The sequence below is a fragment of the Castor canadensis genome, chromosome 11 (genome assembly GCF_047511655.1).
Source record: "Castor canadensis chromosome 11, mCasCan1.hap1v2, whole genome shotgun sequence".
Classification (NCBI taxonomy): Eukaryota; Metazoa; Chordata; class Mammalia; order Rodentia; family Castoridae; genus Castor; species Castor canadensis.
Window position 1 is genome coordinate 99714993 of NC_133396.1, and position 13698 is coordinate 99728690.

Here is a 13698-nt window from a genome sequence, read left to right on the forward strand (position 1 = left end):
CATCATACAGAGTTCCATTTACCATCTATATAGCCGCCTCCCAGCTCAGGCCAACCCTAACTCCTGCAGAACGGGACCACAGAGTATGTGCCCTCTACAGCACAAGAGATCCACACAGAACCCCAGGCTCCAGCAGATGACCCTTTCACCTTCAGTTTCCAAACAATATCCTTCTCCCACTCCATGCCCTCCCCACCTCAATTGAGGAAGACACATCCTCATGTCCAAAAGGTTCACCTGGGCCTTATTTCTGCTCCGTCCCTTATGACAAACATGGCGCAAGGCCTAGTAAGGTCAAGGTTGAGCTCCAACTGGAGTTCACATCCTCCCGCAAATGAGTAGACAGAATGGCATGACTCACCAACCACCCTTCCATGTCCCTGCTGGCCCATTCCCCAAAGACAGAAATGTCTTTTCTCCTTCTTCCTTCCTTCCTGAAACCTTAAACTTTCAGAAATTAGAAAACTCTTTTTTCCTACTCGCCTCAATATTTCACCTTGTGACACCACCATCCATTTGTTCCTTTCATCTTTCTTCCCACAAGGACCTGAAACCCCTCCCCCACCACACCTCAGTCCCGGGGACTCCTGACCTGGCAGAGAAGTCATGGCTTCAGCCTCCCACAAGCTTTTCAGATCTGACTTCTCAGGTCTAGTTCTTGTGCTCTCTAAGCCACGTGACCACACTTGAGCAATAAGGGACCTGGAATTTTCATGTAAATACTTAATGAAGTTTCCAACCTGATAATATGTCTCCTTGGACTCTCGCCTGTCCTCATCTGTTGATGCTTAGAACCAGGGCACCTCTTTCTCTTAGAACTCTGGTAGGAAAGAGATCAATTATCAGACATGGCCAACTCTCATTAAGATAGCCTCCTTCTTTTTTGCTGATACATGAAGTTCCTCTCTGAGAATTCCCTAGTATTTTAGCTTATGGTGTTATTTCCTGGTCTCTTCAGATACTGTTTTGGGAGCAGGTCCCTCCACACTTTGTCCTGAGGATCAAACCTGGACTTTGCACACCCTACTTGAGCACTCCACTACTGAGTTATATATCCAGTCCCCTGAGAGCAAGTTTTGATAGAACACATAGTCACATGTACGTCTGAAAAATAAGGAAGAACTGGATAAGTTGCCAGAAGTGGGGGAGGGAGAGGATTACTAGATATGGGGAGCAGAGATGATCAACGACCTGCTATAGGAGGCCCTCAGGCCCCAGCCAGGCAATGCTACCCACACTCTGCCACAGCCTGCCCCAGTGCTCTGACTTTTGTTCCAGGCCACTCACTGCCTTGGTGATTAAGAATGCAATGCAGCATTCTTAGTCAGTTCTTTTAATCTATTCGAATGGACTCAATTTTGGCTTCTTATCACCCAGAACACATATGTCAGCCCTTTGTTTATCTAATCTTTCAGGGAAATCTCAAGAATCAACCATAGGGATCATTATCATACAGAGCTCAGAATTTGAACTAAAAAATACCCTGTCCAACATTTCCTTATTCTAGACTTGCCTCTAAATTTTCCCCAAATGTATCAGTTTCTCCATCCAGGACTCTCCCCTTTTTGACCCCACTACACACACACACACACACACACCCCAGAATTTTAATTCTTCACTTCTATGTAGGAGAAATTTAGCAATTATTGTTACATGAACAATTTTTTTTTTTTTGAGATTTGATCTTACTATCTTGCCCAGGCTGGTCTCAAATTCCTGGATTTAAATGATCCTCTTCTCTCAGCCTTCTGAGTGCTGAGATTACAAGAATACAAAGCCAAGCCTGGCTTTGGTAGAGTACCTAGCAAGTGCAAGGCCCTGGGTTCAATCTCCAGTACCACAAAAACAAAACAACAACAAAAACAAATAAACAAACAAAATCACCAGTCCTGGCTTGAGAAATTCTTTGAAGCCCATCACAGTGTAATTTCTGGACAATCCATTTGATACAGATTCTGGTAAATACGCTCAGGGGTGATGGTGACAGTGGGACAATGCTGTGTTGCTGACAACAATAACCCCAGATCACTTTTAGTGGGTGCCCTAGTACATGGCAGGTATCGTGCCAAGAGAGTTGCGATTATTACTTCAGTTGTCCTCAAACAGGCCCTCTGAGGAAGGACATTGATCTATTTTTAAGTATGAGGAAACTGAGGTGGCAGAACTCAGGATGCCTTGCGGTCTGAATAGAAGTTTGTCTCACTTCAAAATCTGTTCTCTTGTCTCTCCCTTATCAGGGATTCAAGGTGCTGCTGGGACAGGCTGTCATCTCTGGTCTTTATGAGGCCAACTCTTGTTTTCTTATTTTTCTACCATCATCTACACTGCTGTTTTCCCATCTGTAATACCCCTGTGCAGTACTTACTTCATGTTCCTATGTATGTGTATGTTCAACCTTGAGAATTGCTTACTGTCACTCATCTCCACAAATAGTTTTGTGCTCTAAATATTATTTTCTCTTCAACTTTTAAAATTCAATCCCATGTACTTAAGATTCATTCATATTGCTTTACATAAGTCTTGTATTTTTGCTTCTGACCGCCCTGGAATGCTTCCACTATATGCCATTTTTCCATTCCCTAACACCCTGGCTGCTGCCCAACCATCTGCTACCAGGAATGATGCCACAGTGAACTTGGTGTTTATTGTAAGGACTGAATGGATGACTACAAGAAGCCTTAGAAGAAAGTGTGGCATATTGGAGTATTGGAGGCTATTTGTAAATTAGCGCTAATGAAGCTCCCTACAGAATAACTGAAGGGTTTCCATGATATGTACACCTGAGACCACAGGATTATGGTCATGAGTTTCATGCATACTCACTCCAAAGTCTACATCTAATCCATTGACAAGTCCTATCGACTCTACCTTCTCCATATATCTCCACCAACTAGCCAGACAGAAAATGTAAATCATGTTGTGTTACTCTCCATCAAAACTCCCAAAGGTGCACTCAGTAGCTATGGATCATTCATTTTTACTGTTTCTTGGTATTGCATTCTGTGAAAACAGCACAATTTAGCCATTTTTGTATTGTTGGACAGTTGACTCCAAAATTTTGTTTTTACAAACAGTACTACTATGAACATTATCATGCCTGTCTTCTGATAAACACATGCTAGACTTTCTCTTGGGAAAATACACCTAGGCATAGAATTCTGGATGACAGGATATGCAAATAGTCAACTTTTCAAGATAATAGATGTATGTGACATAATAAGTAACATGTTTTAGCTGGGCATAGTTGTCCACATCTATAATCCCAGAACTAGGAGGAGGAGGCAGGAGGATATTGAGTTTGAGCTAGCACAGGCTACATAGAAATATGCTTTGGGCTCTGCCTTGGTTCCTGAAACAGAGGTCCTAACACCCTGAAAAATGTCCTGAGTGATAGGGGTGAGAAGAGCATGCTTTGATTTTGTTTGTTTGTTTGTTTGTTTGTTGTTGTTATTCAGAACACCCTTCAACCATTCTAGAGTTTATGCTAATAAGGCAACTTTTAAGAAGATGGGGGCTGGTGGTCAGAGGAACTGACCCTGGGATGAAAGGGTTGGAACTTTTAGCCCCATTCCTGAACTTCAGGAAGAAAGATGGGCTAGAGATTGGCTTACTCACCAATGACCACATGGAGATGGTGGGAGGGTGGTGCACCCAGAGAGAAAGAGGAAGCTCTGGGGCACCTCCCCACATATTTGTCCTTACCTGTGTGTTCCTTGGATGTTAAGTAAATTTATACACTTGGATGAAGAGTACAAAAATGAAATCCATTTTGCCTCTTTCTGATCCCTGATAGCTTTTATTGTCTGTAAGTAAATTCTCTGTTGAGGCTGAGCTTGCAGGATGCATTTGTAAAAATGGGAATATTAACTGAAACCATTTCCCTGTAGTGCAGCTATAACACAGTATCCTTGAAGATATAACAAGCACAGTGTATTGGCAATTGAGCTTCCTTTTTTTTTTCACATGTGCCAAAGTCATGATATTATCCCTGGTCATTTCTTGCAGCTTCCATTCATACAACTGTTAGTCAGTCCTCTCGGGCTATAGTAACATTTATAGACTTCTACCAATTCCTAATTGCCTCTTGATCATTCCCCTTGAAGTTACTAGGAATCACCATAAAATTTTCATTCTACCATCCGCATAATTCTATTCTTTTGTTTCTTTGTGGCATGTCTGAAATGATCATATACACACTCTTTATAAATCATTGCAGGTTAAAACTGTACAGAATAAATGACACAAATCTAGGAGCAGTGTTCTATTTCTGTAATTCTAACACTTGGGGGACTCAGGCAGGAGAATCTTGAGCTTGAGGTCAGCCTGGGCAACACAGTGAGACCCTGTCGCAAAAAATGGAAAAAGGAAAAAAAAAAAGGACAAAGAAAGGCTACAGTGGAAAATACCACACCACATAATTCAGGATAACATGACAGAACATTCATTGCCTGAGGCCACGATAAAGTGGTATGCTAACTCATTAGCCAAAGGCTGCCTTTGGTTGAGAATGTACAATAGTAAACCAAGCATAGAAAAAGTATGCAATACAAAAATAGACTCATATATATTTTTAAATACTTCAGAGACAAATGAATTAAAACAGATATTCGTTGCTCTGGCAATGTCATGCTTGATCACCTGCTTCTGAGCCCCATAAGTCCCTGTAGAAAGTTCAACTTACGTTGTTTGAATTGTGTTACGACTCACAGGTATTACTGCACCTTTACCCCAGAGTCTAAGCCTTCTATAGACAGAGACACTGTCTGAGGGCTTTTTTTTTTTTCTAGTTTGAGACCAGCTGGCCCAGGCTGGTCTTCAACTAGAAATCCTCCTGCCTCAGCCTTCTGAATGCTGGAATCACAAGCATGTGCCACCATGCCCAGTTCTTGAGAATTCTTAACATAGCATAAATCACACCTTTAGTAGAGGCCAACTGCTTTGGTCTGTTTGAGTTGCTATAAAAGATACTATAAACTGAGTAGCTTGTAAACAACAGACAATTATTCTCACAGTTCTGGAGGTTGGGAAGTCCAAGATTAAGGTTAGTCAATAGATGGAGTGCCTGGTGAGGTCTCACTTTCTTTTTTCACCCATTTGAAATATCTTTTTTTAAATTTAATTAATTTATTTTTTATTATCATTGTACCGGGGGTACAGTGTGACATTTACAAAAGTGCTCACAATGTATGTTAGTGAAATTCAACCCTTTCATCATTCTCCTTTATCCCCTCTTCTGGAATATCTTTTGGATTGGTTTTGTTGGCTTCAAGTCTGATCTCCTTTAACAAATTGCCCAATACTACAGTAAGATGAAGTACATATAAAAGAGAAACATGAAGGACACAGGTAAGGTATTTGACAGAATTCTTAGAATAGGAAACACAAAACAACCAAGCTATTCTCTTAATCAGCTGTTCAGTCTTGTGATAGCAGTTGGCTAATGAATCTTTTGGTAATGCTTTTAAAAAACAGGTAGGTGTTGAGCTAGCTTTGTAGCTGAATTAGATATGGTCCAACATGATTCTAATTCTTAGTTGACTCAGATTCTATGGCTGACCAGTTGTTACAAATAAGAACACTTCAACACTTAGAGCCAATCTTGATATTCTAGGCCCCATTTCTTGGTTAGTTAAAATCTAGTCTTTTCTTGGAGTTCTTCCCAAACATTTTGAAGAGTCCCATGTCTTATGGATGCATGTAGGGCTTACTTTCTGGTTCATAGAGAGCACTTTCTAGCTGTGTCCTCACATGGCAGAAGAACAAGCCTGCTTTGTGGTGGTACTTTCATAAGGGCACTAATCCCAATCATGAGGACTATCTTCATTTCTTAGTCACCTCCAAAAGGCCCCACTTCCCTAATACTATCCATTAAGGTTGGGATTTTGACCTCTGAATTTGAAGGGAGCATAAACATATAGATCATAGCACCAACTAAATACTAGCAGGTAACTAATACTTGCTGAAGGGGGCTGGGAGGGGAGAGTAATTAAAAGGCGAAAAAGCTCATCTCAGTCTAACAGCTAGCTTTCGTTATGATGACATTTCTCAATTTCAGCACTGTTGACATTTGAAGACAGGAAGGCTTTTGTTGAGGATTAGGGCTGTCCTGTGCATTATAGGAGGGTCAGCAGCATCCTTGGCTTGTAAATGCCTTGACTTACTAAATGCCAGTAGCACACATAGCCCCCTCACCCTGGTGAGGACCCAAATGTCCAGAAGAAGCTGCTAAATATCTCCTGGTGGGGTGGGGTGGGGTGGGGTGGGGACTGACCCAGTTGATATTGCCAGATTAAATCCACCTCCATTGTTTTCCCTTTAAATCACCAGGTTCTGGGCAGGGCAACAGAAGGAAATTCCTGGTCTACAGAGTGAAGAATTACAATGTCACGTTAAAAGAGAACACACAATTATAGCTAAACTTTAATTATCGCTTTGTACACATTTATTTATACTCACCTATCTCCATTATACTAAACAAAACACTGGGACAACTTGTAAAACTATGTATATGTGCAGGACAAAAAGAGTTGACATTATTGGGGGTTGCTGAGCCATATCACGGGTGAAAGGTGTGCTTTCATTTGTCAGGAGTCTTTGTGGTTTCAGACTTCAGGAAGCCAGACAATTCCCTCAGCTCTATGACCAGGTGACCGAGGAGAACTCTTACATCCTGCATGTGTTTGAGAAGAACGCCCATCTGGTGGTGCAGGTGCGGGTCTGGGGAGAAGCCTTCATGCTCAGAAGGGGTGGTGAGTGGAGGTAGAGACTCAGAGTTCTCTGTAGGAGTTGGTTTTGGAGCTGTTGATTTCTGAGAAGCTGGATTATAGGTGGAAGATGCAGTAGAACTGGAGGGTCCTAGATTATGGAACAGAAGGCACATACAAGAGTGAAATGGAGGAGCTGGAGGAATGGCTCAAGTAGCAGAGCACCTGCTTAGCAAGAGTGAGGCCCTGAGTTCAAACCCCAGTACTACCAAATGAACAAAAAAAATTAAAGAGCAGTGAACTGTGACTTTGACCCTCCCCTCATACCAATCTTTCTTGTTCTCTGAAAGTGACTGTAGGGCTCATTGGTAGCAGGGGTTTAAGGACTATAGTATCCCTCCTAATCCAAATTTTAATCTGAAACCTAGCTGTGTTTGAAAACCTTTAGAGATGAGGTGTCATCACTGGACAGAAATTACTATTAACTGATTCTTCCCTTTCCAGGCAGAATCTAATTCTCTGAAGCATGGACATAGTACCTGGTCATAGGTCAATCTTTTTATTGTGTTATAATTTCTCATCCTTGTGTCATCCTCGAGCTTTTGGAAGACATTTGTGCTGGTCCCCTGAGTCACCTCCTTTTCAGAATGAGCATCACCAATTCCTTTCATTACTTTTCATCTGACATGGCTTCAAGTCCCTTCATCACCCTGGACAATTTCTCTGGATGCATTTCAGGTCAACTATATCCTTCATAATGATAGCTTTTAGAATTTAACAGACTCCATTCCTCCTTCTAGATATTATCCTCATTCTAAATATTATATTCCTATAAATGCCCAGAGATGATGTAGCAATCCTAAATTCCATGGAGCTAGTTTATGCTGGCAGAGTGGCTCAGATGGTAGAGTGCTATCTAGCAAGCATGAGGCCCTGAGTTCAAACCCCAGTACAACACACACACACAGAGTTTTGGGTACTCATGGAGCTGGTTTAGGTCTTGGTTTGGTGAGGTATGCACCATGTTTCAAAGGAGAAGTTCTCTATTTGTGCTCTCTTCATCATCAGGGACTCTGGCTTATTGTTCCTGCCTCTCCCTGAAGCCCAGATGATGGAACCAGTCATCCTGTTCTCCCTTCCCATTTTCTCTCTCTCACATACACACATACACAACAGACACATACATGCTAACTCACCCTGTACCCTGATTTCCAGCTGTGGGCTCTGTTTCCAAACTTGGCCATCCTCAGTGGCTGCCTCACACCAGTAGGATCCAGAATGCTCTTCTGAAGCTGTGGGGATCTGGAATTCTGAGGAGAGTCCCCTGCTGTGCACTGTCCTTCCATCCTTGTAGAAGGAGAAGAGGAGGTGGACAGCTGACCTCTGCGAGGACAGCTTTGTCTGACAGTTTAGGGTCAATGGGCCTCCAGTTTGGGGCTCTGCTGAGGGCAAGGCTTTGAGAACAGGGGCTGGAAACAGTTCTGGAGGAAAGATAGGATAGGCAAGGAAGAAGAGGTCAGTCATCCTATACTTAGATGGACCCATGAGAGACAAAGTATCCCAATACACTTCTTTTCCTGTTTCCATCAGGAATGGGTTTTCTTAGGCCCCACTTGAGCTTTTCTAGTTTCTCTCTTTCTCTCTCTGTCTCTCCCCTTCCCTCCCTCTTTCTCCCTTTCCCTTTGTCCCTCTCCACTCCCCTTAGCAGACAGGACTAGAAAAAAATCCAAAGATGGGCAAATCTGACAACAATCTAGACAACCAATCTGTGAATACCCAACATCATAGAGCTGGGTAGTAGAAAACACACTGAACGCTGAGTTGGGTGGGGCTGAATGACCTGAAAAGGCACATAGAGACACTAACCCTCTTGAAACCCATGAGCATTTGCCAGCAACCTGCTCCTTAAGGCTTCAGTGATTTCTCCACCTCCAGACCAAAGAAAGACAATTTTGGGCTCCCAACCCACCTCACCTGATTCAGCCACAGCCATACTGCCTTCTCCTCCTCACCTTGGACTGTGATAGCCACAGTGGGTGCTGTTTCTGGGCTCCCAGGACCAGGGCTCTTGAAGATGCCACTGCAGTGGTAGTGCCCACTGTCTGCCTTGTGTACCACGGCAATGGAGAATTCCCTATTAGGTCCAGGAGGACCCAGAGCTGAGCCATCTCGGTAGAAGGTGACCTGAGTCAGTGGCCAGTCTTGCCAGGCCCGGCAGCGCAGAACCAATGGGTCCCCTTCAAATATGGGTGCAGATGGACCTTGGAGGATCAGCCAGTCTGTGGCCCAGAGGAAGATTTGAGTGTCACCTGTTTGTCTCTTAGGAGCTCCCACAATGATGCCCACAACAGACTCCCCTAAACTTTGTCTGAAGGTCCAGTAACTCTCACCTCTTAATGCCCTACCTTAATGGCCTCTATCTCTGCCCCTGAACTTTCCCAAGCAATGGCAAAGCCCTTTCTCACTCCCCATCTACCCCAACCATCTACTCCCAGACTATACTGGTAACTGTGGAGCAATTCTTTCCCTTCAGGCTGAGGCTTAGAGTTACGGATATCTCACCACATCTCCTCAACCTATCTCTTACCTCCATGATTGACCCAGTGTGGAATATGGAACAAGTTCTGTAGTGCCTAGGACTGAGGGCATCCCAGCTACTGAGGGTTGCTGGTGAAGAAGAAAGTACCTCAACCCATTGCCAGCTTCCTGGAGGGTAGTTTCTTGGGTGGGCTATGGGGCTAAAATGGGTTTGGAACACTGGTCAGGCCTTCCCAGGACCTTACCATAGGACACGATCAGATGGAAGGGTTCACTGAAAGTGTAGCCCTTGATCTGGTAGCCAGCTTCATTTGGATTGGTCACATCTTCATCAGTGTGGCGTCTGCTCTCCCCAGGGCTGACAGGTCCTTCACACTGCAGAGTCTCAAAACTGGCAGCTAAAGAGGGATGGCCCAGGGAGAACCAGAAAATGATGCTGCAACTTAGAGAAAGAGGACGAGAAATCGCCCTCCACAAAGGTTCCTCCTCTTCCCTGGGAGAATCATCCATTTCAGAGTGAGACTAGGAAGATACCAAAACCTTCTACCCAAGAGATCTCCATCGGTCTTCAGAGGGATGGTTTGAAGGTGCTCTCAGTAAAAGAAATGTGGTTTAGGGAAGAGGAAGAGGAAAGAATGAAAGGTGAACACAGCAGCATGACATGCAACTGTTGATGCTGGAAACCAGAGGCCGAAGATAACTATGAGTGCAAGACAGAAGGGAAACATGGACATCAGGTTTTTTAATTTTATTTTTAAACATTCATTGAGTGTTAACCGTGTACTACACATTGCCAGCACTTTCATGTATTATTTTATTTAATTTTTACAAGCTTTGCAGGTATGTGACTTCACCCTCATTTTACAAATTTTAAAGAAACATCTTTAGAAAGGAAATTAGCACACCTGAAGTTTAAAAAGAGAGTGAAGAATGGAGCAAGGAAGTCAGGTGTGTATGAGTTCAAAAAGTGCTCTTTTTACTTCATTATGCGGTTCGCTTCAGTCCTCAGACCTTCCTTGGGAATTTTCTTCCATATTCTCATTTTCCCAAAATTTACTTGGCTTTTCAGACTCGAATATATTATCTACCAAAAAGCTTTCAGTACCTGGCTGAGTCTTCTCCTCCCTTTCTGGTCTTCCTAACTCTAGTGTACTCTGCCCCTCAAACCTTCCCTAGTAATGGCAGAGCCCATTCTCTGTCTTCGCCTCTACTCCTGACCCCACCCTCACCTCAGACGACGCTGATAATTCTGGAACAGTTGTTTGCCTCTGGTCTGAAACTTAGAATAATAGATTTCTCACTGTTTCTCTTTAACCATTTTCCTACATCCATGACTGACCCAGGCATGAGTTGCTCACAAGGTGAGTGCCATGTTTCTTGTCTCTGTGACTGCTCCTTGTCCCCCTTAGTCCTGCTCCCCGTCTTCCAGCCACATGGCCATTCATATATGCTCACTTCTTCACTCCATCCATTCCTGTCTTATTTGCCTTTATTCTCCCAATGACCTAAGACTTTTCTTTGACTTTGTAACTTCCCTTATCAAGGCTGCTCTCTACTTCCTAGTTCTTGCCAGTACAGAATGTTTTCTTTAGATTCTCTCTCAGCTCCTTCATTAATCTGCTACCTCTTTTCAGTTCCTCCATTATACTCAACTAGACTCAGCCTCCTTTCCTTTTTTCTTTTTTAAAAGTAAAACCAGGGCTTAGGGCACAGCTCAAATAGTAGAGCACTTGCCTAGCATGTGCAAGACTCTGGGTTCAATCCTCAGTGCTACTAAATAAATAAAATAAATAAATAATAAAAACTTGTTGGGCTACAGGCATTTATCACTCAATAAAATTTATGTGGCAGGTATTATTCTCATTTTATAAGTGAGAAAACTGAATTTAGAGATATTCAAATACCTTTTTCAAAGTAATATAGAGCTTTTAGTTAGTAGCTAGAAGAAAAGCTTAAAACCACACCACCCGATTCAAAGTCTGCAATTCTTGCCACAAAAACAAAAACAAAGGTTGCTCCTGATCCCTCATGAGGTCTGGGGGCATGGCTCAAGTGGTAGAGCACCTGACTAGCAAGTGCAAGGCCCTGAGTTCAAACCCCAGTATTGCGAAAAAGAAAAAAAAAAAAGACCATTTAAGCACAAAGGAAAGAAATAAGAAAGAGAAAACATTAGCAATCACTGGAGCAGAAATGAGGATTCAAGGAAGGCTTCTTGAAGAAAATACCACAGAGGCTTAGTCTTCAGGGATACCTGGAAGTTTATAAGGGGAAGAGGACTAGCAGACCATGGAAAGAGTTCACTTCAGGTAGAAGTAGCAGTATAAGAAAAGCCTTGGAGTCAGGTAAGAGTCTGGGTTATGAATGTGTGAATGTAAGTTACAGATATTTATTAGCTCATAAGATGCAAGGCTCAGAGAGAGGCAGTAGAAGGCTTCAGAAGACTGAAGAGCCTTGATAGGTTCCAGGATTTAGTAGGCTCTGAGTGCCATGACAAGAAGGTGGGACCAACAGACTTGAGTTTTAGAAACTACTCTGCCTGCAGATGGAATTCATTTCAAGGACACAAAACTGGGACAAGGTGATTGATTAGGAAGTTATTGCACTAGCCCAAGTCATAGATGTTGAGAGCTTATCATAGGACAGCATTAGTGATGTGTCAGAGAAGGAAATGGCACTAAGAACAATTTAGGGATCAAAATTTGCCAAACTTGATAACCAGTCAGATATGCAGAATGATGGAGGAGGAAGAGTCCAGGTTGTCTCTTCATAGGCTTCTGGCCTAGAGATCTAGATCAGTTAATGCTGATGCCATTAACTGGGATCAGAAAATGAACTAGAAGAGATGACAGGTGGACATTTGTTGTATTGAGATACCTGTGAAGTATGCAGGTAGATATGCCTTGAGTGAAGCTTAATATTGGAATGTGAAGGTCAAAGGCATGTTTACAATCGGAGATATGATTTGGGACTCTTAAATATACAGTTATTATGATAAAAACTATACATAGCATAAGCTCATAGAGGAGACTATGTAAAGAAAGAAGAGTAGAGGGGCAAGGATGTAACTATAGAGAACACAGTGTTTAAGGAGGAAAGAAGAGAAGCTACTGAGGGACCAATAGAAGTACATATAGTACAGCCAGATGCTGGTGGCTCATGCCTGTAATCCTAGCTACTTGGGAGACTGAGACTGGGAGGATTGTAGTTCAAGGCCAGCCCAGGCAAATAATTTGGGAGACCCTCCCCCCACCATCTCCAAAATAACTAGAGCAAAATGGACTGGAAATGTGGCTCAAGCAATTGAGCACCTGCTTTAGGAGTGCTTACTTTTCAAATGTGAAGCCCTGTGTTCAACCCCAGTCCCAGCACAAAAAAAAGCACATGAAGTACAAAGAGAAAATGGTAGCGTGGAAGCCAGGGGATTAGAGAATGCAAGAAAGAATGAGCAGCCAACAGTGTCCCATGCAGCAGAGAAGTCCTTCAGGATAGGAACTGAAGAGCACTCAATGACCCGGTCAATATGGAGGTCATTACCTCCAGTGCAAAACTGATTCCAGTGGAAGCCACGATGCAAGCCTTGAAAAGTGAGTGAGAAGTGAGGAAGTGGAGACAGCAAGTGCACATTACTCTTTCATGAAACTTGTATCAAAGCCAAGTATGGGGTGCATGCTTGTAATCCCAACACTCAGAAGGCTGCAGCAGGAGGATCTGGAGTTTAAAGCCAGCTTGGATTACATAGCAGGTTCCAGTCTAGCCTAGCTATGAGATCCTATCTCAAAATTATTTTTAAAAATATAAAAAGAAAAAGAAACTTGTTTCAGAAAAGTAAGAGTTAAAATTGTAGCTAAAGAAGACATCATAGTCAGAAGAGAGTTTTAGGATGAAAAAAGACTTAAAGAGTTTTATGCTCAGAAAGAGCCATTCAGTCCTACACATCAGGCATTCTTATACCTGAACAGTGACTGTTTGAAGCATCAAAATTAGCCCATATTTCTTACCTTTGGGTCTTTTCCCAAAGTTAGTCATATTTCCAGTCCCACACCGACATCCAAAAGTTTTACTTACATGGTAATATCTGGACTGCCCAAAGTATAGCTGCAAAGATGTAGAGGGCCAAGGTCCTAAGGACACAGCCCAGCTTCATGGTAACTGGTTAGATCTCCTACAACCCAAACACACTGATTTTCTTCAACACGAAACCTCTCAAATTAGAAAAGAGGAAGTAAATCTAACTGTCTTCTCTCCATGCACCTGTCATCAAGTTCGTGATTGGCTTTCATCATTCAGATTTGGCCAGGTTGGTTCCCACCCTATCTGCATCCTTATGATTGTGGTGAAATCCAAGTGCTCTCAATTGTTCAAGAATTTCCTCACACAGCTGGACATGGTAATGCACAACTGTAATCCCAGCCCTCAGGAGGTGGAGGCAGGAAGATAGAGAGTTCCAGACCAGCCT

General features: G+C 42.8%; 1 protein-coding gene across 1 annotated transcript; it reads right to left on the bottom strand.

Annotated features, from left to right (window-relative positions):
- Window positions 1-6400: 6400 nt before the first annotated feature.
- Fcrla (Fc receptor like A) lies at window positions 6401-13459 on the bottom strand. Its single transcript, XM_020181319.2, has 5 exons — window positions 13308-13459; window positions 9488-9640; window positions 8717-8983; window positions 7901-8185; window positions 6401-6855 (listed from the first exon to the last, which is right to left on the bottom strand). Exons 1-5 carry the CDS (start codon window positions 13384-13386, stop codon window positions 6578-6580), a joined length of 1062 nt encoding a protein of 353 aa, XP_020036908.2. The 5' UTR covers window positions 13387-13459; the 3' UTR covers window positions 6401-6577.
- Between the last annotated feature and the right edge of the window lie 239 nt (window positions 13460-13698).